We start from the raw sequence: 24,286 nt of genomic DNA, 5'->3' as shown, positions 1-24,286 counted from the left end.
ATATATATATATATATATATATATATATATATATATATATATATATATATATATATATATATATATATATATATATATATATATATATATATATATGTAGCCATGCATAATAATGACTGCATACATCTTCCCTGTTGGCAGTAAGTCCTGGTAAGTACAGGCATGCCAACAGTAGTTATGGAGGTTTTCCCTCACACCCTGGTGTGGTGCCCTGTGTAAGGAAGGGAGTGGCTGTATGCTCTGAGTCCCTGGATAGTGACCTCAGAGATGCGCCTGCCCCCTGAGGTATAAAGGGCACAACACTGTCAGTTAGTGTTGTTGAAAGGTTGGTAGAGAAGCATCTGGTAGAATGTATCTTCCTGCATAAGGGATTGGAGGAATACTTTTGTGACCCTAGTGCTGTAACTAGCGGTAGCAGAGTGACCAATCAAGTCTGTCTAAGCCACACTGTGTCCAGGGACCTGGCGCAGCGGTGATCTCCCTAGGAGAAAGGGAATCCCACTTCAATACGGGAGGGCGTACCTGGCAAAGGGACAGCACGGAAAGATGTGCGGCTAGAGCCGGCAGCTGCATAGGGCAGTCTGCTACATCCAAGTCTATAATAAAGATGCCTTGTTCAAAGAAACCCCCGCTGTGTGAGTGTGAGATTACTCAACAGTGGCAGTCACCACCGAGAAGGAGTTCCTCACCAGGACCATCTCCCTGCGGAAGCATAGATCCTGATGAGGTGGAGGCGCTGCACGTGAAGTAAGTTGGACTCGTACCCACTACCTCAGCTACCTGTCCTGATGATATCCTCTTATAACACCAAGCGGGAGACTCAGGAGTCCTGTTACTTGCAGGTGCACCACCACACACGACCTTGTAATGGGGACCAGTTAGACCAAACGGGCCAATGTGAGATTGGGTGGGTCAGACAAGGGGGGTCCAGCCGTTAGAATTGGAGGTGCTGCTGAGATACCTGTTAACAGGACAGGCTTTTGCTAGGCACACATTAGGAAACAGAGAGAGTGTCTGCTGCCACTTTGTGCTGCGTGGGACGGAGCCAGGGGTAGTCAGGGAGATGCTGGAGCTGCATGCCGCAAAGACGCCTTGGGATCCGTTAGGGGTTAGTGAGTCTGGAGCCGGGGGCTATTGCTGTTCTAGTCGCCTTGAGGTAGCGCTAGCAGGGGACGCCTGAAGGGGTAAACTGGTAACTTAGGGCAGGAATTCTGGAAGGGTCCGCACTAGGCTAGCCAAAAGTAGGTCGACGCCCAAAGTACTGCATGGAAGAGCCAGAGTACTCTAGTCTCCATTCCAGATCACTTACCAAGGAGCACAGACTGGAGGAAGGTGTTACAGTAGACACAGAAAGAGTGAGCATAGCCTGAGGTAGTGCAAACACGAGTCAGATCTACATTAGGTACACAAGGTGGTGCACAAGGCATGTTTATTGTACGGATGTGGTAGCTGCCCCGCAGAGCGGAGCTCCACGTACAGGAACTCAGTGTTCAACGATCAAAGGAGACCCGTCAGAATGGAGGATCTGCATAGAGTAGAAGGTCCAGGATGGCAGGGAGAGAGAACCACAAGAATGGAGGATCTGCACAGAGCAGAAGGTCCAGGATTGCGGTCAGAGGAAGAACACGCATATGAACTGTGCGTGGACGAAGAACAAGCTACAGGAGAGACTCTTGTGTGTTTGCTCTGGAATGGCGTGAAAGCCGTGGCTGCGCCGTGTTTATCATGTTTTTGTTCTCGGGATGATACCCCTGAGAATAATGAGCATGACAGTGTGATCCGATGGGAGGAACGAAATGGACTTTGTTATACCCCAATTAACAAACAGCTAGACGCTGCCTTCAATGGGAAAAAGGACAATACTTACCAAGATGGCGGTTCCCGCGTTCCCGGGACACCGCGTGGGCATGCTGCAGAAAGTCTTGCAACTTTGCAGTTTGCTAATTGTTGGCCAGGTTTGGCGCCAACGAGAAAACTCCACCCCGATGGGGAGTTTGGCGCGAAAGCTGGAGCCGCGCCCTCATGGACTATGACTCACTCCGCACCTGTGCTGGGTCAGCCTACAAGTCTACGAGACATCCCCCTAGTTTCAACCAGGGGGAGTGGTTTGCGGTTCTACCGGATGTCGACAGAGAAAGTGGGAGGAAGGGTTGCTACATCAGCCCATGCCTTTCAGTTGCGAAGAGCCATTGACCAGTATAGACCTCTGAGACGAGTGCCTCCGCTGGTAAAGATGGCTGAAGCTGCTGAAAAAGTGGACCAGAGTCCGGTGATCTCCACTCACCCTTATTCGGCTCCAGGAGGCTTCCTGGTAATCCGTGTGGAGGGTGTGGAGACTGTGGCGTGTCTTTGCCTGCAGTGCAGACTGCCGGGCGGAGCCGTGGGCAGCGAGGCCCGATGCCCCCACTGTGGACTGCAGTATATGTGGCCCATGACCACGTTCGTACCGGTGCAAGCTGTGGGAGTGGCCGGAAATGTCCCGATGCCGATAGAGGAACAGCCGGGAGCCCTCTGGAACAAGAGTGCAAGTCCCGCGGAGTCGGAGTCAGGTCTGGTGCTTCCGACGGAGAAACTTAGCCATCGGAGAGGTGATCACCGAGGAGCCCATCGCCGGTCTCCTACTGGGATGCCTCGGCCGAATTGCAAGCTAGAATCCTCGGACGAGGAGTGTGCTAGGCTGGCGAGTAAGACAGTCATAAGAAGAGACTGTCATACCATTGGTACGCCATGGAGGGATGCCATTCCTCGTGGTGTGGAGACACGGAGTCGAGTGTCTCCAGTACCGCGACCACCCGATCGCCGGAGTCCCACTGCCATGGTGACTAGTGGATCGGACGGAGGTCGATCCACCCCGACCCTGCGAGATACTAAGACACCGTGCTTGTCGCAGACCCAAGGGGTGGAGGAGCAGGAAGAGCGAGTCCAGAGCCAGACTGGATCGCGCAGCAGACGGGCGTTGCCGGATGTCCTCGTGGAGGAAGAGATCCCGATTGGGGATCCAACCCAAGATGGCGTCGCAGCACGTGCGTGTGCGGAGGTGGTTCCGGATGACCAGAGCGGCATCGAGTGGGAGATGGTGGCGCCTCTGCGGTCGAGCAGCGGAAGACGATCTCCTACTACCAGGGGGAACGGGCGTTCGAGTTGCAGAACAAGAAGCCCAGCTGCTGGAGACAAGAACGGACTTTGTGGCGACGTTAAGGCAGGTATCGCTGGAGAGCAGGTCGTAACCCTGTCAATGCCTACTGTTCGGTCCCGTCCCCAAACCCCGTCCACACCCAAGGTTAGCCCCAAGGCCCTAGCTAAAGCCCCTGTCCCCGTCACTATTTTGTTTGGGTCCAGTTCTAGCTTAGGGTTGTCCGGGGAGTCACGGGGTCCTTCCGATGATCGGACTGGAAGCCTGGACTTGGGAACTTCGGACGATGGGTCGGAGGGAGGATGTCCCGACAAGTGTCGGTATCCAGTGATTGCCCTAGTGTGCTAAGCATTACAGTTAGAAATACCTCACAGTATAAAGGAGTTGTCGAGCGATCTGAGGGTACGTCCCGGGTATCTTCTGGTGGGCCTGATGAGGAGTCCATAGAGGGGTCTATAGACCCTAGCTCCGAAGAACGGAAGGAGACTAGGTGGTGGGCCCTGTTGTACGAGGGGTATGTATCCTGGTTCGACCGCACCCGATTTATCTTAGAGAGGGAGGGGGTGGTTGATCACTGGTGGGCTGCCGGTGACTTTGACGACGAGGCATACCTTAGGGCCCTAAGGGTAAGATGGGATCGTATCCAGGCAGGCCTTATTATCCCTAAGGGGTCCGCAAGGGTTGGATGACCCGGTAGAGACCGATGAGCCCCTGTCATGGGTGCTGCCCGGGGCGGCTGGCCAAAGTAGCTTGACCAGGACTTGCCGAGCTAAACGGGCAAAATACAGGAAGTCACATGGGCTTGATTACCCGTATGTCCCGGAACCTCTAATGAGAGAGATAGAGGAGAATAGGGAGAGATGGCTTAAAAATGATATTCAACACTATATCGTAGAGAAAGGGGGAGCCATTAAAGGGATGCAGGCCGAGCAGAGGGTAGCTCAACTTATGCGGGTCTGGAAGATAGGACGCAGTGTGTACATGCACAAAGTGGTGTATTGCAATGAGCGAGGGATACCACGGGAATACAGCGTGACTGTGCATGATGCTGCGGGGCGGGAGGTGAAGAAGCCAGATCCTCGACATTATTATTGATTAACCAATAGAGTGGTCTGCTGTTTTCTTTAGCGCTCCCTGCTGGTCAGTGAGTGCGATGGGCTTGCATTATTATGTCAATGTGATGATGTTTGCCATGTTATTTGTGTGTTCTTTTGCAGTGTTTCCTGGCGCAAGGTACACCAAATTTAGGTCCCAGCCGGGACGGTGGGTATTAACCAGGGGGAGTATGTAGCCATGCATAATAATGACTACATACATCTTCCCTGTTGGCAGTAAGTCCTGGTAAGTACAGGCATGCCAACAGTAGTTATGGAGGTTTTCCCTCACACCCTGGTGTGGTGCCCTGTGTAAGGAAGGGAGTGGCTGTATGCTCTGAGTCTCTGGATAGTGACCTCAGAGATGCGCCTGCCCCCTGAGGTATAAAGGGCACAACACTGTCAGTTAGTGTTGTTGAAAGGTTGGCAGAGAAGCATCTGGTAGAATGTATCTTCCTGCATAAGGGATTGGAGGAATACTTTTGTGACCCTAGTGCTGTAACTAGCGGTAGCAGAGTGACCAATCAAGTCTGTCTAAGCCACACTGTGTCCAGGGACCTGGCGCAGCGGTGATCTCCCTAGGAGAAAGGGAATCCCACTTCAATACGGGAGGGCGTACCTGGCAAAGGGACAGCACGGAAAGATGTGCGGCTAGAGCCGGCAGCTGCATAGGGCAGTCTGCTACATCCAAGTCTATAATAAAGATGCCTTGTTCAAAGAAACCCCCGCTGTGTGAGTGTGAGATTACTCAACAGTGGCAGTCACCACCGAGAAGGAGTTCCTCACCAGGACCATCTCCCTGCGGAAGCATAGATCCTGATGAGGTGGAGGCGCTGCACGTGAAGTAAGTTGGACTCGTACCCACTACCTCAGCTACCTGTCCTGATGATATCCTCTTATAACACCAAGTGGGAGACTCAGGAGTCCTGTTACTTGCAGGTGCACCACCACACACGACCTTGTAATGGGGACCGGTTAGACCAAACGGGCCAATGTGAGATTGGGTGGGTCAGACAAGGGGGGTCCAGCCGTTAGAATTGGAGGTGCTGCTGAGATACCTGTTAACAGGACAGGCTTTTGCTAGGCACACATTAGGAAACAGAGAGAGTGTCTGCTGCCACTTTGTGCTGCGTGGGACGGAGCCAGGGGTAGTCAGGGAGATGCTGGAGCTGCATGCCGCAAAGACGCCTTGGGATCCGTTAGGGGTTAGTGAGTCTGGAGCCGGGGGCTATTGCTGTTCTAGTCGCCTTGAGGTAGCGCTAGCAGGGGACGCCTGAAGGGGTAAACTGGTAACTTAGGGCAGGAATTCTGGAAGGGTCCGCACTAGGCTAGCCAAAAGTAGGTCGACGCCCAAAGTACTGCATGGAAGAGCCAGAGTACTCTAGTCTCCATTCCAGATCACTTACCAAGGAGCACAGACTGGAGGAAGGTGTTACAGTAGACACAGAAAGAGTGAGCATAGCCTGAGGTAGTGCAAACACGAGTCAGATCTACATTAGGTACACAAGGTGGTGCACAAGGCATGTTTATTGTACGGATGTGGTAGCTGCCCCGCAGAGCGGAGCTCCACGTACAGGAACTCAGTGTTCAACGATCAAAGGAGACCCGTCAGAATGGAGGATCTGCATAGAGTAGAAGGTCCAGGATGGCAGGGAGAGAGAACCACAAGAATGGAGGATCTGCACAGAGCAGAAGGTCCAGGATTGCGGTCAGAGGAAGAACACGCATATGAACTGTGCGTGGACGAAGAACAAGCTACAGGAGAGACTCTTGTGTGTTTGCTCTGGAATGGCGTGAAAGCCGTGGCTGCGCCGTGTTTATCATGTTTTTGTTCTCGGGATGATACCCCTGAGAATAATGAGCATGACAGTGTGATCCGATGGGAGGAACGAAATGGACTTTGTTATACCCCAATTAACAAACAGCTAGACGCTGCCTTCAATGGGAAAAAGGACAATACTTACCAAGATGGCGGTTCCCGCGTTCCCGGGACACCGCGTGGGCATGCTGCAGAAAGTCTTGCAACTTTGCAGTTTGCTAATTGTTGGCCAGGTTTGGCGCCAACGAGAAAGGTTTGGCGCGAAAGCTGGAGCCGCGCCCTCATGGACTATGACTCACTCCGCACCTGTGCTGGGTCAGCCTACAAGTCTACGAGACATCCCCCTAGTTTCAACCAGGGGGAGTGGTTTGCGGTTCTACCGGATGTCGACAGAGAAAGTGGGAGGAAGGGTTGCTACATCAGCCCATGCCTTTCAGTTGCGAAGAGCCATTGACCAGTATAGACCTCTGAGACGAGTGCCTCCGCTGGTAAAGATGGCTGAAGCTGCTGAAAAAGTGGACCAGAGTCCGGTGATCTCCACTCACCCTTATTCGGCTCCAGGAGGCTTCCTGGTAATCCGTGTGGAGGGTGTGGAGACTGTGGCGTGTCTTTGCCTGCAGTGCAGACTGCCGGGCGGAGCCGTGGGCAGCGAGGCCCGATGCCCCCACTGTGGACTGCAGTATATGTGGCCCATGACCACGTTCGTACCGGTGCAAGCTGTGGGAGTGGCCGGAAATGTCCCGATGCCGATAGAGGAACAGCCGGGAGCCCTCTGGAACAAGAGTGCAAGTCCCGCGGAGTCGGAGTCAGGTCTGGTGCTTCCGACGGAGAAACTTAGCCATCGGAGAGGTGATCACCGAGGAGCCCATCGCCGGTCTCCTACTGGGATGCCTCGGCCGAATTGCAAGCTAGAATCCTCGGACGAGGAGTGTGCTAGGCTGGCGAGTAAGACAGTCATAAGAAGAGACTGTCATACCATTGGTACGCCATGGAGGGATGCCATTCCTCGTGGTGTGGAGACACGGAGTCGAGTGTCTCCAGTACCGCGACCACCCGATCGCCGGAGTCCCACTGCCATGGTGACTAGTGGATCGGACGGAGGTCGATCCACCCCGACCCTGCGAGGTACTAAGACACCGTGCTTGTCGCAGACCCAAGGGGTGGAGGAGCAGGAAGAGCGAGTCCAGAGCCAGACTGGATCGCGCAGCAGACGGGCGTTGCCGGATGTCCTCGTGGAGGAAGAGATCCCGATTGGGGATCCAACCCAAGATGGCGTCGCAGCACGTGCGTGTGCGGAGGTGGTTCCGGATGACCAGAGCGGCATCGAGTGGGAGATGGTGGCGCCTCTGCGGTCGAGCAGCGGAAGACGATCTCCTACTACCAGGGGGAACGGGCGTTCGAGTTGCAGAACAAGAAGCCCAGCTGCTGGAGACAAGAACGGACTTTGTGGCGACGTTAAGGCAGGTATCGCTGGAGAGCAGGTCGTAACCCTGTCAATGCCTACTGTTCGGTCCCGTCCCCAAACCCCGTCCACACCCAAGGTTAGCCCCAAGGCCCTAGCTAAAGCCCCTGTCCCCGTCACTATTTTGTTTGGGTCCAGTTCCAGCTTAGGGTTGTCCGGGGAGTCACGGGGTCCTTCCGATGATCGGACTGGAAGCCTGGACTTGGGAACTTCGGACGATGGGTCGGAGGGAGGATGTCCCGACAAGTGTCGGTATCCAGTGATTGCCCTAGTGTGCTAAGCATTACAGTTAGAAATACCTCACAGTATAAAGGAGTTGTCGAGCGATCTGAGGGTACGTCCCGGGTATCTTCTGGTGGGCCTGATGAGGAGTCCATAGAGGGGTCTATAGACCCTAGCTCCGAAGAACGGAAGGAGACTAGGTGGTGGGCCCTGTTGTACGAGGGGTATGTATCCTGGTTCGACCGCACCCGATTTATCTTAGAGAGGGAGGGGGTGGTTGATCACTGGTGGGCTGCCGGTGACTTTGACGACGAGGCATACCTTAGGGCCCTAAGGGTAAGATGGGATCGTATCCAGGCAGGCCTTATTATCCCTAAGGGGTCCGCAAGGGTTGGATGACCCGGTAGAGACCGATGAGCCCCTGTCATGGGTGCTGCCCGGGGCGGCTGGCCAAAGTAGCTTGACCAGGACTTGCCGAGCTAAACGGGCAAAATACAGGAAGTCACATGGGCTTGATTACCCGTATGTCCCGGAACCTCTAATGAGAGAGATAGAGGAGAATAGGGAGAGATGGCTTAAAAATGATATTCAACACTATATCGTAGAGAAAGGGGGAGCCATTAAAGGGATGCAGGCCGAGCAGAGGGTAGCTCAACTTATGCGGGTCTGGAAGATAGGACGCAGTGTGTACATGCACAAAGTGGTGTATTGCAATGAGCGAGGGATACCACGGGAATACAGCGTGACTGTGCATGATGCTGCGGGGCGGGAGGTGAAGAAGCCAGATCCTCGACATTATTATTGATTAACCAATAGAGTGGTCTGCTGTTTTCTTTAGCGCTCCCTGCTGGTCAGTGAGTGCGATGGGCTTGCATTATTATGTCAATGTGATGATGTTTGCCATGTTATTTGTGTGTTCTTTTGCAGTGTTTCCTGGCGCAAGGTACACCAAATTTAGGTCCCAGCCGGGACGGTGGGTATTAACCAGGGGGAGTATGTAGCCATGCATAATAATGACTACATACATCTTCCCTGTTGGCAGTAAGTCCTGGTAAGTACAGGCATGCCAACAGTAGTTATGGAGGTTTTCCCTCACACCCTGGTGTGGTGCCCTGTGTAAGGAAGGGAGTGGCTGTATGCTCTGAGTCTCTGGATAGTGACCTCAGAGATGCGCCTGCCCCCTGAGGTATAAAGGGCACAACACTGTCAGTTAGTGTTGTTGAAAGGTTGGCAGAGAAGCATCTGGTAGAATGTATCTTCCTGCATAAGGGATTGGAGGAATACTTTTGTGACCCTAGTGCTGTAACTAGCGGTAGCAGAGTGACCAATCAAGTCTGTCTAAGCCACACTGTGTCCAGGGACCTGGCGCAGCGGTGATCTCCCTAGGAGAAAGGGAATCCCACTTCAATACGGGAGGGCGTACCTGGCAAAGGGACAGCACGGAAAGATGTGCGGCTAGAGCCGGCAGCTGCATAGGGCAGTCTGCTACATCCAAGTCTATAATAAAGATGCCTTGTTCAAAGAAACCCCCGCTGTGTGAGTGTGAGATTACTCAACAGTGGCAGTCACCACCGAGAAGGAGTTCCTCACCAGGACCATCTCCCTGCGGAAGCATAGATCCTGATGAGGTGGAGGCGCTGCACGTGAAGTAAGTTGGACTCGTACCCACTACCTCAGCTACCTGTCCTGATGATATCCTCTTATAACACCAAGTGGGAGACTCAGGAGTCCTGTTACTTGCAGGTGCACCACCACACACGACCTTGTAATGGGGACCGGTTAGACCACACGGGCCAATGTGAGATTGGGTGGGTCAGACAAGGGGGGTCCAGCCGTTACATATATATATATATATATATATATATACATATATATATATATATATATATATATATATGTAGCTGCAGAGTTTGTATGTGTGTGTGTGTGTGTGTGTAGCTGCAGTTTGTGTGTGTGTAGCTGCAGTGTCTGTGTGTGTGTAGCTGCAATGTGTGTGAGTGTGTGTGTGTAGCTGCAATGTGTGTGTGTTTGTAGCTGCAGTGTGTGTCTGCAGTATGTATGTGTGTGTGTGGTAGCTGCAGTGTGTGTGTGTGTGTGTGTGTGTGTGTGTGTGTGTGTGTGTGTGTGTGTGTGTGTGTGTGTGTGTGTGTGTGTGTGTGTGTGTGTGTGTGTGTGTGTGTGTGTGTGTGTGTGTGTGTGTGTGTAGCCTTCAACTCTTCCAGCCAGGGTATTATTGGCCAGTAATGCCCTGTTCTTCGGGGATTATTACTTAATTAATGTAGGTTAAATAGGCTAACTGAGCTTTGTGAATATTTGAAGATGCCAGTGGATTAATAGCCCTACACTGTACATACTGTAGTAAAAAAAAATAAAAAAAAGCAAACAAAACATTTTTAGCCTCACGTCTAGATAGATATGATAGATCAAGATGTAGTGAAACTTATTGTCCCCGTAGACGCAGAAAGAAAAACAAAACGCTGCGTTCCAGGGACAGTAAAAGCTGCGGCTGCCTGAGGGGGGTCTGTAAATGGGACCGTCCCACAGAGATTTCCCGCTGCCGGGTGATGCCACGGTTAGGATTACACAGCATCCCCCGGCACCAGTTAGTCTGCCGTATTTGTAGATTACTTCATAAATGACAAATATAGCATGATGTATTATGAAAACAAAATGTAAAAACATTGCAGTACCGAGCTTTGTGCTATCTGCTTGGATTCTACATATAGGCAAAAACAAACATGGTAGAGAGCTCATACATGTTACATCCATTGGTATTAGTTACACAGGTTTTACCTGTTTGTTAGCTCTCGGTATTCCCCTGTTTTAGTGACTAGATCAATAATCTGGTTCATTATTTCCTGGCACATTAAATAGTGTTTCGTATAGCGAGTCTCTGCACGATCAGCTGCAATCTGGTCATGAAGCTCCTGTACCTTGCGCATCTGTTCTTCGCAGTCAAGCTTTGCTTGTTTTTGTAAGGCCTGTCAATTCAGAAATAACTCAGAAAAAAAGCACAGAAATCATACAGAGCAATCCTGCTTGCAAACATCGCTTTAAAATAGTGGATAACTGTTCCACCGTTTCAAAATATACCAAGATTTTTGTGATGCCTTCCAATATAGTTACATTAAAAACAACGGCTGTACAATAATACAGTACCTTAGTAAAGGAATTTAAGGGAACACCATGTTAAAGCGGCAACCCAAGCAGGCAATTGTTTTTTTATTTTTTAACATCATTTAAGCAGTGGGTCTCTGGAGCTGAACCCCATTAATTTCAGCTTAGGGGACCCCCTGCTTCCAGGGATACAGATCTCCATAGGGGGTGCTGGTAGAGACTCTGCTCGGCTAGCAGGGTTTACGAAATTATGGAGTTCCAAAGCACCCGCAGTCTGCGGGCCGATCGAAAGCCTTGACGTCATCAGGTGAGACCGTATTGGCCCTAGTGGCGCGGGAGCTTTAAACTGTGCAGAGATACTGCCACCCCTTTTGGAGGTCTGTATCTCGGGAGGCAGGGGGTCCCTGGAGCTGAAATTAATGGGGTTCAGCTCCGGAGACCCCTTGCTTCAATCCGATGTTAACAAATAAAAAAATGGCATGAATTGATCCTTTAAAGTGACCTAGCTCAATTACTGTAAATGAAAAACATTGCCAAATTCCTCATGAAAAGAATCCCACGTGGAGACAAAAATGGTGGTGCACTACTGAAAGAAATAAGGGCTAGAGCACAATGAATAAACATAAAATGATTTATTCATCTTATGGCAGCATAAAACCAAGCATAGAGGATAGGCAAAATTAACCTCTAGTGCATTTCACGCCCCCCGGCCTTTTATCAAAGAGTAACTATCCTGTTCAAATTTCCTCATTAAGTACAGGTCTGTACCGGAAGTTGCGCTGTGTGTGTCTACATGAAATTTCCTACCCAGTCGGGGAATGTAAATCTAAATGATGCTAAATGATCTATTGAAGACACAGTGACACAGTGAAGGTCTGTACCCCATACTACTAATCATCACATTTGATACATAAGATCTGTGAAAAATATTCATGTTAAAAATAATGGTTACAAACTATTTGCCAACTCTAGTTCATACAGATATCAGGCATAATAGATATGTAACATAATTATTCCTCATACCGCTTCTCTATCAAGTGCTTCCTGGAACTCCCTCTCACGCCTTTCTTCATATTGCTTCTCCCGGAAAATTCTGTTTTGTCTCAAAACGTCTTTCTCATGGCGAACATGCATGAGCTGTACTGCAATCCTACGTTCTTGCTGGGACTGTCTCATTAGACGGTTAATAAGCTGTTCTTCCCGGAAAGCCTCCTGAAGAGATACCAATTAGAGACCAGCTTATAAAATGCTTTTTTTTTTTGTACACTACTGTATTTTGTATCTTTTACAGTTTTTGGATTAATGGCCTGTAACCCAGACATTTTCCTCTTGTCTGGGAAGATTTCAGCTAAATTACAATTTGTGAATAATCTACTTCCTTGTGAAGAGTTAATCTCTATTATAGGCTAAAGCAGTAAAATTCCGGGCATTATTGAAATCCCTGCTCTCTGATTGGTTAAAATTGCTATGCCATCTGAGGAAGTTGGACCCGATCAGTCACGTTGACGGTGATATTATATTCACAATCGCTGTTTTTATTACTTACTCTTGTAAGTGTGCCTGTTCCCCCTCTTTTGTCTATCCCCCTTGATTTTAATAAATGCACATTTATGCGCTATGGAGTGTGTGCTTTTTGTTTCCTTTTCTCTTTAGGTCCTTGTGACTGGATGTAGTTGAGCCCATGAAGCAGCCTGGACTCCTTTAATTCTATCTTCACCTTGAAAGATTTGCACATTGGACTTTCATTTGGAAAAGGGGTTTTGTATATGTTTTATGTTTTGTTTGCATTGTTTGTCAATTATTAGTAATATCTTTATATTGCTAATTACAGACATACCCCGCATTAACGTACGCAATGGGACCGGAGGATGTATGTAAAGCGAAAATGTACTTAAAGTGAAGCACTACCTTTTTTCCACTTATTGATGCATGTACTGTACTGCAATCATCATATACGTGCATAACTGATGTAAATAACACATTTGTAACAGGCTCTATAGTCTCTCTGCTTGCGTACAGCTTCGGTACAGGTAGGGAGCCGGTATTGCTGTTCAGGACGTAGTGACAGGCGCATGCGTGAACTGCTGTTTGCCTATTGGGCGACATGTACTTACTCGCGAGTGTACTTAAAGTGAGTGTCCTTAAAGCGGGGTATGCCTGTATACTGTTACACGATTCACTTTTTTATATTTGAATATTCATCATTTAACTAATTATCACCTTGTAATTCACACTTGAGAATCTAATTTTTGATTAATTAGTATCACCTAATTGGCACTACTATTTTATGTATTTGTGTTGAACGCCAATTCATCAATCTATTCCCTAAGCCATACTGTCAGTGGTGAAGAAGTAATGGGGGTCTTTTTGCAGCGGTGGTTTGTTAGTGCTATTTTTAACACAGCATACTGTATGCAAATAAGCATGCAAGTGAGTAACGAACACCAAGTTACTTATTCACATGATATTCACTAGAACAGCTAGTTACTTATTCACATGATATTCACTAGAACAGCAATATTGCACCACCGTCCACAAAATATTTGTTGCCCCCTAGCGCAGGCTGGCATTAGGCCTATCTTGCCTATCTGTATAATAGACACTATAGAAAGGCTAAGATAAGACTAGTGAACCTAAAGTAGAAACGGTGATACAAATACAAAAGATTAACAGAACATAATATATTAACCCATTGATAGCCCAAAATGGCCAGTTAGTCAGGGTCAACACATGACAAGCTGGCCACCAGGGCTACAAATGGTTTATATGTACACATTTGGATGCTATGATTTTCGAAGGGTTTTATGTGTACGGTAGGTTAACTCTGTTTGTGTCTGAAGAGATCTCTTTGTATTGGTAGCTTCAGGCATCAAAGGGATTATATTATTTTATGCCATAGGGTTTTTAGCCACCACAACATTTAAACTGTGATTACGAAAGTTGGGGCGGGGGAGAGTACGGGGGCCTCTGTACGCACGGGGCCCGATGCAGTTGCACGGCTGGTACCGTAATCAAGCCGGCCCTGTTTCTTATCCCTACACACCGGTATATAGCTAACGCTGATTTATAAGAGTTCTGACCTATTTATATTACTAGAGCTATTTAACAGAAGGTTAACACATTTTTTGTGTGTGCAAATTAGATCAATATAGCTATCAATTAATATTCTAAAAAGTATCACCACTTTCACCCCTCCCCACCCCCCCCTTTTTTTTCTTCTTCAAATAATGCCAAAGTTTAATGCAGCCAGCGGCGGATTTCCAGATCTGCCATCCCTAGGCACTTACCTGGTGCTGCCTCCACATTGCTGCCGCCTCCTCTGTGCTGCCGCCCTCCGTCTTATTCGAAATCGCAGTGTGAAAAAATGCACGTGGATGTCACCAACACAATGTCACACGGTGTCTCGTTGGACAACGTGAGATTATGATGCAATTCGACGCCACAACGTCCCATGACAACGAGATACCGAATGACATCGCAGCACCATTTGATGCAGAATGAAGGCGCGGCCAGCAGGAAGGTGCAGGCAGCAGCAGGTAAAGAACTTCCCATCAAGCCCGATAGTGCGGCCTGTGTGTATGGGGGTGGCAATTTTTGCAGCCCTAGGCAGGCCTATCGATAGGGTGACCAGACGTCCCCTTTTTGCCGGGACAGTCCCGGTTTTTCGGTTGCTGTCCCGGTTTCCTGTGTGTCCCGGAAATGTCCCGTTTTTTCCCCGTGTGTTCCCGTTTTTTTTTAATGTCGGCGGCAGTGCGCGAGTAATTAGCCGCGGTGCGCGAGTGAGCGGCGGCGCGGAGGAGGAGACTGCAGCAGCCCGGCGGTGAGTATTTTTTTTAATGCCAGGGGTTGGGCTTCTGTAGAAACATGCTGAGCCTTGCTGATTGGAGGATGCGGCCCGGCATTGTACAAAGTCTCGCCCCCCGGCATTTGCTACCTTGGCCAATCCCCTGCGTCCCGGTATTAAGCCCCGCTTACGGCATCATCGTTCACCAAGGGCCGGCATGTGGGAATGGAAAGGAAGGGCACCTGGGGGGGGGCAGGGCCTGGGTGGGGGGCAGGGCCAGTGTGCCTGGGGGTGGGCAGGGCCAGGGTGCCTTGGGGTGGGGGGCAGGGCCAGGGTGCCTGGGGGTGGGGCTTCCGCTTCCTGCGGCAGAGCACACGTGGTGTGTGTCTCTGCCCGCTCCTGGTTCCTCTGCGCGGTGTCTCCCCCCCTCTGCCCGCCCGGGGTGATAGGAGGTGGGTTTTTGATCGTTTGCCTCCTGTCCTGGCGCTCCCTTCCCCTACGGTCCCCATGGTGCGGGAGATGGGCGTGGGGGCGGGCAGTGGTGGCTGCGCGGTGTCCCCCCATTCTGCCCCGGGAACCTGTGGCTGCCCGCCGGGGGAGGGGGGGGCAGCAGTTTGTACCTTTGCCTCCCGGCGCTCCCATCCAACCCCCCCCCTTGGTGCGGGAGATGGGCGCGGGGGTGGGTGCAGGGGGAGGCGGGGAGCCGCCTGCTCGTGGCTGCCTCTATCTGTACTCCACTGTGTGTGTGTGTGTACGTGTGTGTGTGTGTGTGTACCAGTGTGTGTGTGTGTACCAGTGTGTGTGTACCAGTGTGTGTGTACCAGTGTGTGTGTGTGTGTGTGTATACCAGTGTGTGTGTGTGTGTGTGTGTGTGTGTGTGTGTGTGTGTGTGTGTGTGTGTGTGTGTGTGTGTACCAGTGTGTGTGTGTGTACCAGTGTGTGTGTGTGTGTGTGTGTGTGTGTGTGTACCAGTGTGTGTGTACCAGTGTGTGTGTGTGTGTGTGTACCAGTGTGTGTGTGTGTGTACCAGTGTGTGTGTGTGTGTGTGTACCAGTGTGTGTGTGTGTGTGTGTGTGTGTACCAGTGTGTGTGTACCAGTGTGTGTGTGTGTACCAGTGTGTGTGTGTGTGTGTACCAGTGTGTGTGTGTACCAGTGTGTGTGTGTACCAGTGTGTGTGTGTGTGTGTGTGTGTACCAGTGTGTGTGTGTGTGTGTGTGTATGTGTGTACCAGTGTGTGTACCAGTGTGTGTGTGTGTGTACCAGTGTGTGTGTGTGTACCAGTGTGTGTGTGTACCAGTGTGTGTGTGTACCAGTGTGTGTGTGTGTGTGTACCAGTGTGTGTGTGTGTACCAGTGTGTGTGTCAGTGTGTGTGTGTGTGTGTGTGTGTGTGTGTGTGTGTGTCTCCCTCACTCCCTGTCCCTCTCTCCCTGTCTGTCCCTCTGTCCCTCTCTCCCCATCTCTGTCTCCCCGTCTCCCTCTCCCCCTCTCTGTCTCCCCCTGTCCCCCTCTGTCTCCCCCTCTCTGTCTCCCCGTCTCCCCCTCTCTCTCCCTCCCTGTCTGCCCCCTCTCTCTCTCTCTCTCCCCGTCCCTCTCTCCCTCCCCGTCACCCCGTCCCTCTCACCCTGCCTCTCTCTCACCCTCCCTCTCTCTCTCTCTCTCATCCTCCCTGTCTCTCTCTCTCTCTCTGTCACCCTCCCTGTCTCTCTCTCTCTGTCACCCTCCCTGTCTCTCTCTCTCTCACCCTCCCTGTCTCTCTCTCACCCTCCCGGTCTCTCTCTCTCACCCTCCCTGTCTCTCTCTCTCTCTCTCACCCTCCCTGTCTCTCTCTCTCTCATCCTCCCTGTCTCTCTCTCTCTCTGTCACCCTCCCTGTCTCTCTCTCTCTGTCACCCTCCCTTTCTCTCTCTCTCTGTCACCCTCCCTGTCTCTCTCTCTCTCACCCTCCCTGTCTCTCTCTCTCTCACCCTCCCTGTCTCTCTCTCTCACCCTCCCTGTCTCTCTCTCTCTCACCCTCCCTGTCTCTCTCTCTCTCACCCTCTCTGTCTCTCTCTCTCACCCTCCCTGTCTCTCTCTCACCCTCCCTGTCTCTCTCTCTCTCTCACCCTCCCTGTCTCTCTCTCTCCCCCTCCCTGTCTCTCTCTCTCCCCCTCCCTGTCTCTCTCTCTCCCCCTCCCTGTCTCTCTCCCCCTCCCTGTCTCTCTCTCTCTCTCTCACCCTCCCTGTCTCTCTCTCTCTCTCTCTCTCTCTCTCTCTCTCTCTCTCTCTCACCCTCCCGGTCTCTCTCTCTCACCCTCCCTGTCTCTCTCTCTCTCATCCTCCCTGTCTCTCTCTCTCTCTGTCACCCTCCCTGTCTCTCTCTCTCTGTCACCCTCCCTGTCTCTCTCTCTCTCTGTCACCCTCCCTGTCTCTCTCTCTCTCACCCTCCCTGTCTCTCTCTCTCTCACCCTCCCTGTCTCTCTCTCTCTCATCCTCCCTGTCTCTCTCTCTCTCTGTCACCCTCCCTGTCTCTCTCTCTCTGTCACCCTCCCTGTCTCTCTCTCTCTCTGTCACCCTCCCTGTCTCTCTCTCTCTCACCCTCCCTGTCTCTCTCTCTCTCACCCTCCCTGTCTCTCTCTCTCACCCTCCCTGTCTCTCTCTCTCTCACCCTCCCTGTCTCTCTCTCTCTCACACCCTCTCTGTCTCTCTCTCTCTCACCCTCCCTGTCTCTCTCTCTCTCACCCTCCCTGTCTCTCTCTCTCTCACCCTCCCTGTCTCTCTCTCTCTCCCCCTCCCTGTCTCTCTCCCCCTCCCTGTCTCTCTCCCCATCCCTGTCTCTCTCCCCATCCCTGTCTCTCTCTCTCTCTCACCCTCCCTGTCTCTCTCTCTCTCTCTCTCTCTCTCTCTCACCCTCCCTGTCTCTCTCTCTCTCACCCTCCCTGTCTCTCTCTCTCTCTCTCTCTCTCTCACCCTCCCTGTCTCTCTCTCTCACCCTCCCTGTCTCTATCTCACCCTCCCTGTCTTTCTCTCTCTCTCTCAGCCTCCCTGTCTCTCTCCCACCCTCCTTGTCCCTCTCTCTCACCCTCCCTGTCTCTCTCTCTCTCTCTCTCTCTCTCTCTCTCTCTCTCTCTTCACCCTCCCTGTCTCTCTCTCTCACCCTCCCTGTCTCTCTCTCTCACCCTCCCTGTCTTTCTCTCTCTCTCTCACCCTCCGTCTCTCTTTCACCCACCCTGTCTCTCTCTCTCTCTCTCTCTCTCTCTCTCTCTCTCTCTCTCTCTCTCTCTCTCCCTCCCTGTCTCTCTCTCACCCTCCCTGTCTCTCTTTCTCTCTCTCTCTCACCCTCCCTGTCTTTCTCTCTCAGCCTCCCTGTCTCTCTCCCTCTCTCTCACCCTCCCTGTCTCTCTCTCTCACCCTCCCTGTCTCTATCTCACCCTCCCTGTCTCTCTCTCTCTCTCTCTCAGCCTCCCTGTCTCTCTCCCACCCTCCTTGTCCCTCTCTCTCACCCTCCCTGTCTCTCTCTCTCTCACCCTCCGTCTCTCTCTCACCCTCCCTGTCTCTCTCTCACCCACCCTGTCTCTCTCTCTCTCTCTCTCTCTCTCTCCCTCCCTGTCTCTCTCTCTCACCCTCCCTGTCTCTCTCACCCTCCCTGTCTCTCTCTCTCTCTCACCCTCCCTGTCTCTCTCTCTCACTCTCCCTGTCCCTCTCTCTCACCCTCCCTGTCTTTCTCTCTCAGCCTCCCTGTCTCTCTCCCTCTCTCTCACCCTCCCTGTCTCTCTCTCTCTCTCTCACCCTCCCTGTCTCTCTCTCTCTCACCCTCCCTGTCTCTCTCTCACCCTCCCTGTCTCTCTCTCTCTCACCCACCCTGTCTCTCTCTCTCTCTCTCTCTCACCCTCCCTGTCTCTCTGTCTCTCTCACCCTCCCTGTCTCTCTCTCTCACTCTCTCACACCCTCCCTGTCTCTCTCTCTGTCTCTCTCACCCTCCCTGTCTCTCTCACCCTCCCTGTCTTATCTTAACTGCCGTATAGCTACACCGAAGTAACCTACCCTGCTTTCTTCCAGATCTGACTCAAGTTTCACACAGGTAGGGAACACCTCCCCTCCAGTATAGTACCTTGAGGGACTGCGGATCAGGTAAGATCCCAGGCGGGATTGCTGCTTTAGAAATTGTGAAGAGGGGGCATCCTGACACTGGTTAATGGGTTCAGAATCATTCACATCTGGGTTTTTTTTGTTCGATTAGTGAGGTCAACACACACACACACACACACACACACACACACACAACTATGTAACAAGGACTAATGGTAGTAAAGTATAAGTGTACTACAATAAATAAACTGTTATGTTAAAAAAAAAAATGTCCCGGTTTTTCATTTTCAAAATCTGGTCACCCTACCTATCGGGCCTAACAGGAAATCCACCACTGAATGCAGCTATATTGACCCTGAAGTAAATTTAGGACAATGTTTCATGTGCAAATAAAAAAATACCTTTGTACATCTTTCTGGATATTAGTAGAGGTAATAAAAGTGTTACGCCCCAATTGACTATTTTTTTCTATGAAGTTTTAGTCCAGAAATGGGATTTACATGTACTATATTTAATTGAATACCCTTTTTTACATTGCACGATTTTCACTTGTGTGATTCTTCCTCTGTCTGGGAGATTAAAGCAGCAGTGTCACTCACTCCACAAACTTTCTAGAAGTAGATAAATTGCTGGCTGTTTCTAAGATGACAAGCTCAAGCAGTGTCTCAGTGAGTAAAGGCACCAACTCTGACTTTGAAGCAGGGGAGCCTAGATCAAATCCCTGAGTCATCTTCTTGTGACCTTAAGCACATTATTAAGGGTTATTTAAATAGTCCTGGAGTAGTTAAATACAGGTTTCTGTATATCAATGAAGACATTTAGACAGATATGACACAAATAATTGAAGAACGGAATGAAACTATGGCAATAGATTGCCTAATCATGACAAATAAAGAAGAAATATCATTATTCAAGTGAAGAAACATTTGGATCATAATATGTTATCCGAAAGAGGAAAACTTTAATTTCTAGATATGAAGTAAAAATTAGAAACTGATGTAGCCAGGTTCCCCCTCGCGTGTAGCCAGGTCCCCCCTCGCGCACTCACCCCCTCCTTCCCAGTTGCGAGCGCGCGTGTGGATAGGGCTGGAGCGCGAGCATAGAGATCCCTGGTAGCTAGGGACGCGAGCAGGCCGGTTGCCGGGGACGCGATCAGGCCGTCGCTAAGGCCGCGATCGCGTTGCCACCGGCCCGGTGGCTCGGGGAGCAGGGCGCCGCCATGTTAGGGCTGTTGCGCATGCGCAGTGGTAGAGCACAGCGTGGGAGGCCCCAGATAGCTCGCGCATGCGCGAGATGAGTCTGCCAGCCCCCAGGGTGCTTAGGGGCAGAGACACCTGACGCCAGGGAGCCAATAGGGCTGAGGGATTTGCCTAGGAACAGATGGATACATTTCGCGGGGTTTGCAGCCACGCAGGCAGTCAGGATCCGGACCAGCTAGGGGTAAGAGGTGGATGCAGGGGTCAGTGACCCTCTGCATTAGGCCAGCAGCCCCCAGGCCCCCAGTTAGGTCCTGAGCCACTTAATAGCTTGTGGAGTATAGGGACAGGCCCTAGATAGGGACACTGCCCCATTTATCGGTAGCTTAGTCAGGGACACAGTGCTAAAGCCGTGCGGCCCCTGCGAGGTGGGTTTTGGGCTCAGAACACCATCAAAGACCCTGGGACTAAGGTGATATTATCCGCGCTGGAATTCACCCAACGCGGTGTGGAGGACAACGTCGGATCGGGCGGATCTCCAGTGATATCGCGGTACCCGTGGCTGGAGCCCGGGCAGGTAACCTGCAACTCACGTGCACCAACCAGGCCTATCACCAGACATAGTGGCTGCGCAGTCACACATACACATGCACCGTGGTATTTGACTTTGGGGGTGCGAGACATTTGGGTGGGGGTTACAGGACACGGGGTGGGATCACTCTGTGGGAGGTTAGCGTCCGCCGTGACGCCAGAGGTGGTAGCATCCGCCGTGACGCCTAGTGTGGTTAGCGTCCGCCGTGACGCCCAGTGTGGTTAGCGTCCACCGTGGCGCATGAAGGTTGTGTTGATGTATGTAGATACGGTTTGTTATGCAGTAAAGCCAGTCCTGTTTTACATTTGTTCGCTTTGTGTGGTTGTTTTCTGTGAGGGCCTCCTCCCACTCCGTTGGGATCCCTCCCAGGTGGAGGCGTTGCACCTAGAGATGTATAAGATGTATGTACCCCAGGTTCCCCGTGGCGGAAGCTCAGCCCTCCTGTGAGCCAACAGGTAATGCACCACACCTGAGTAACCTTGCATGTTCCTACACCTCCACAGTATTATATGCGAGTGGGTGGGGGAAAACCCGTTACATTTGGAGGCGCTGCTGAGAGCAAGTCCTGGGGTGCCCTGTTCCGTTTTTTTTCTAAATTGCCCAATTCATTTTCATCATGTCCGTGCCGTCACCGCAGGATGTCCATGCCTGGGCCTTAGCGCACCAAGTATCCCCAAGACGCGCGGTTGCAGTGACCAGGGTAGCACTTGATACAGACTTATCTACAGTGCGCACGCAAGTAATAATGTGCCCGGGGTTGGCCACCGCCCGGGTGATAGACTATAAACTGGATGTTGCTGGCCGGGGGATCACCTGTCTCCTGTTCACCATGAGTGACATATGCTTAGAAACGGCCCCCCATGTATTAAACCTACCCGAGCCCTCCGCAGAGGACTGCCGCATGATCTACGCTGACTCTCACACTCCTGAAGAAGCGTCCACTAGTACTGGATTACACCCGAGCCAACGAGTGACCAGTACGCCTCACCGGGTGGACCCCCCTAGGGTCTCTTTCACCCCAAGCGGATTAGGAGGTACCGCCAGCTGGGCAAGGAGCCCGCTCATCCCACCCAACCCTGATCAACGGTCTGGCGGGACCCCAACCATGCCTAGCATAGGAACGGGGAGCAGTAGTCAGGCCCTTAGTGGGAATCTTGACGTGAACACGATAGCCTCCCAACTAGCAGAAGCTGTAACCATTTCGACGCAAGCACAGAACTACCGGAAACTCAAGGCTTTCTCTGGGATTCTGCCGACGCCCACGGGAGAAGAGGGGATCGAGGCATGGAGGGACCATACGCTTCAAATCATAGAGGAGTGGTCGTGTTCTGAAGCCAGCAAGAGACAAAGACTGGTCGAGTGCCTCCGAGGCCCCGCCGCTCGGTTAGTGCGGGCGCACCGGAGCGTGGAAGGAGAAGTTACTGCCCAGGAACTAGTGGAAATGCTAATTAAATCCTTTGCCAGAAAAGACAACGAAGATGAGCTACTGGCTCAATTCAAAGCCCTCCGACAACGTGAAGGACAAGATTTATCTGCCTTCGTTTGTGACCTACAGCTGTCCCTGGGCACCCTCCTGGACAAGCATATCATTTCCGCGGCCGAAGCGGACCGATACCGGTTCAAACAGCTACTCAAGGGGTCGTTGCCTGACCACAACATAGCTATAATGATGCGGGCCGCCCCGGTCGCGGCAGTATCCCCTAAATACGGGGAACTAATGGATTACATAAGAGACCATGAAGTGCAGCGCCATTTCCATGAATCAAAGAAACCCAAAACTACCCCCAAGAATGACCCTGTGGCCCCCTCGGCCCCAAAGAGTAAGAAACCCTCCACACCAGAGGAGGAAGCGACCCCCAAGTCGTCTGTTCGGGAAAGTCGTAGTTCTGAGCGGTCCTCATCCATGTATAAGGGTCGTCCGGACCGCCGTGAGGTATCTTGCTACAACTGCGGGAAGAAGGGCCACATCTCGTACTATTGTCCGGAGAAGGAGGACCAACCGGAAGAAAAACCTCCCGACAGAAGAAGCACAGCCTGATCGATGGTATGCCGAGCCCAGACCGTCGAGCCTGAGGTGAACACCCCTCAGGGAACCACGGATTCCCCTGCTGACGCTGGCCCCAGTGAGGACGCCTCACTCGGTGAAGCTTGCAGTCAAGTGGGCCCCGCGGCCATCGTGCCCGTGGTAATAGAAGGGATATACGCCTCGGCTCTATTGGACACCGGGTCACAAGTGACCATAATATATCGCAAGTTCTATGACCAGCACCTTCAACACTGCCCTCTGAGGCCGGCCGAACATATGAAGGTTAGGGGATTGAGTAATGAAGACTACCCCATCGATGGGATTGCAAGGGTCCAGCTGGACATACTCCAACTGAATACCGGCAAGAAGCACCCTATGCAGGTAGCGGCCATGGTATGCCCGGAGCCCCACGACCATTGCAAATACCCCATCATCTTGGGAACCAATGCGGACATAGTGCAAGCTATAATCCGAGCTTACTTGAAAGAGACCAACGAGCTGCCGCTGGCCGATTCGCTCCTAGACCCCGTCTTACGAGAGGAGTGCCATCGGGTATATGCCTTGGAGCGTCATGGGGACCTCTACAATCGTCAACGCGGACTGACGACCATTTCACCAGGGGGAGTGAAACGCCTGGCCGTCTGGTGCTGTTATCCGGATCGGGAAGAGACCGATCATCTGTTCTCTCTGGAAAGTGACCCTGAGGAAGAGATCCAGAGAGGATATAGGGTAATACCAGAAGTAAGAGAGTGGACGACCCGAATTCCTCTCCGAACCCATGTGTATATTCACAACATCTCTCCATTTCCAATGGACATCGATGTAGGACAAAGTCTGGGCAGTATATATCCCGTCAGCCCGGTAGAAACAGCGCCCCAGGTGAACGCCGCTGCCGTAGGTGAGCAGTAAGTCGACCTGGACTTCAACTTCGGAGACTCGACTCTGCCCACTGAGTGGAAGGGTCGACTGACGGCCAAGCTGAGGGAAAGAAGAACAGTATTTTCTACCCGTGAGATGGATGTGGGCCGCAGCGCCCAACACACTATTAGGCTGAGTGATGCCACTCCGTTCCGTGAACGTTCTCGTCGTATCGCCCCCAGGGATGTGGACGACGTAAGGGATGCACTGGAGGAGATGAAGACCGCTGGAATACTGACGGAGTCGCGGAGTCCTTATGCATCACCCATAGTGGTAGTCAGGAAGAAGAATGGATCTGTAAGATTGTGCGTCGATTATCGAACGCTGAATAATCGTACGGTACCAGACCAATACAATCTCCCTCGTATTGAAGAGATCCTGAATGCTCTGAACGGGAGCCGATGGTTTAGTGTACTCGATTTGCGATCTGGGTACTACCAGGTGCCCATGAGTGAAGAGTATCAGGAAAAGACTGCCTTCGTCTGTCCCCTGGGCTTCTACCAGTTTACGCGTATGCCCCAAGGTATATGTGGAGCCCCTGCTACCTTCCAGCGGCTGATGGAAAGGACAATAGGGGACATGAACCCTCGGGAGTGTCTGGTTTACCTGGACGACATCATTGTCTTCGGGAAGACCTTAGAAGAACACGAGGAGAGGCTGCTGAAGGTGATAGATCGTCTTGGCCAAGAAGGATTGAAGCTATCACTCGACAAGTCACACCTCGGTGACCTACGTGGGACACATCGTGTCTGCCCAGGGGATTGCTACTGATCCAGCCAAGGTAGAAGCTGTGGTGAACTGGCCGCGTCCCGATAATGTCACGGAACTGCGGTCCTTCCTCGGCTTCTGTGGGTATT

General features: G+C 51.7%; 1 protein-coding gene across 3 annotated transcripts in view; it reads right to left on the bottom strand.

The window, feature by feature from the left end:
* The window catches only part of SPEF2 (sperm flagellar 2), a 245,736-nt gene that overhangs the window by 161,134 nt on the left and 60,316 nt on the right, over nt 1-24,286 (bottom strand). For all 3 annotated transcript variants that reach the window (XM_075588085.1, XM_075588094.1, XM_075588104.1), the window contains exons 8-9: nt 11,871-12,059; nt 10,524-10,711 (exon numbers count right to left, since the gene is read on the bottom strand). In XM_075588085.1, coding sequence (XP_075444200.1) covers nt 10,524-10,711; nt 11,871-12,059 — 377 coding nt within the window. The remainder of the gene's footprint in view (nt 1-10,523; nt 10,712-11,870; nt 12,060-24,286) is intronic.

This window comes from Ascaphus truei, chromosome 1 (assembly GCF_040206685.1).
Source record: "Ascaphus truei isolate aAscTru1 chromosome 1, aAscTru1.hap1, whole genome shotgun sequence".
Taxonomy (NCBI): Eukaryota; Metazoa; Chordata; class Amphibia; order Anura; family Ascaphidae; genus Ascaphus; species Ascaphus truei.
This window is presented reverse-complemented; position numbering and strand designations above follow the sequence as displayed.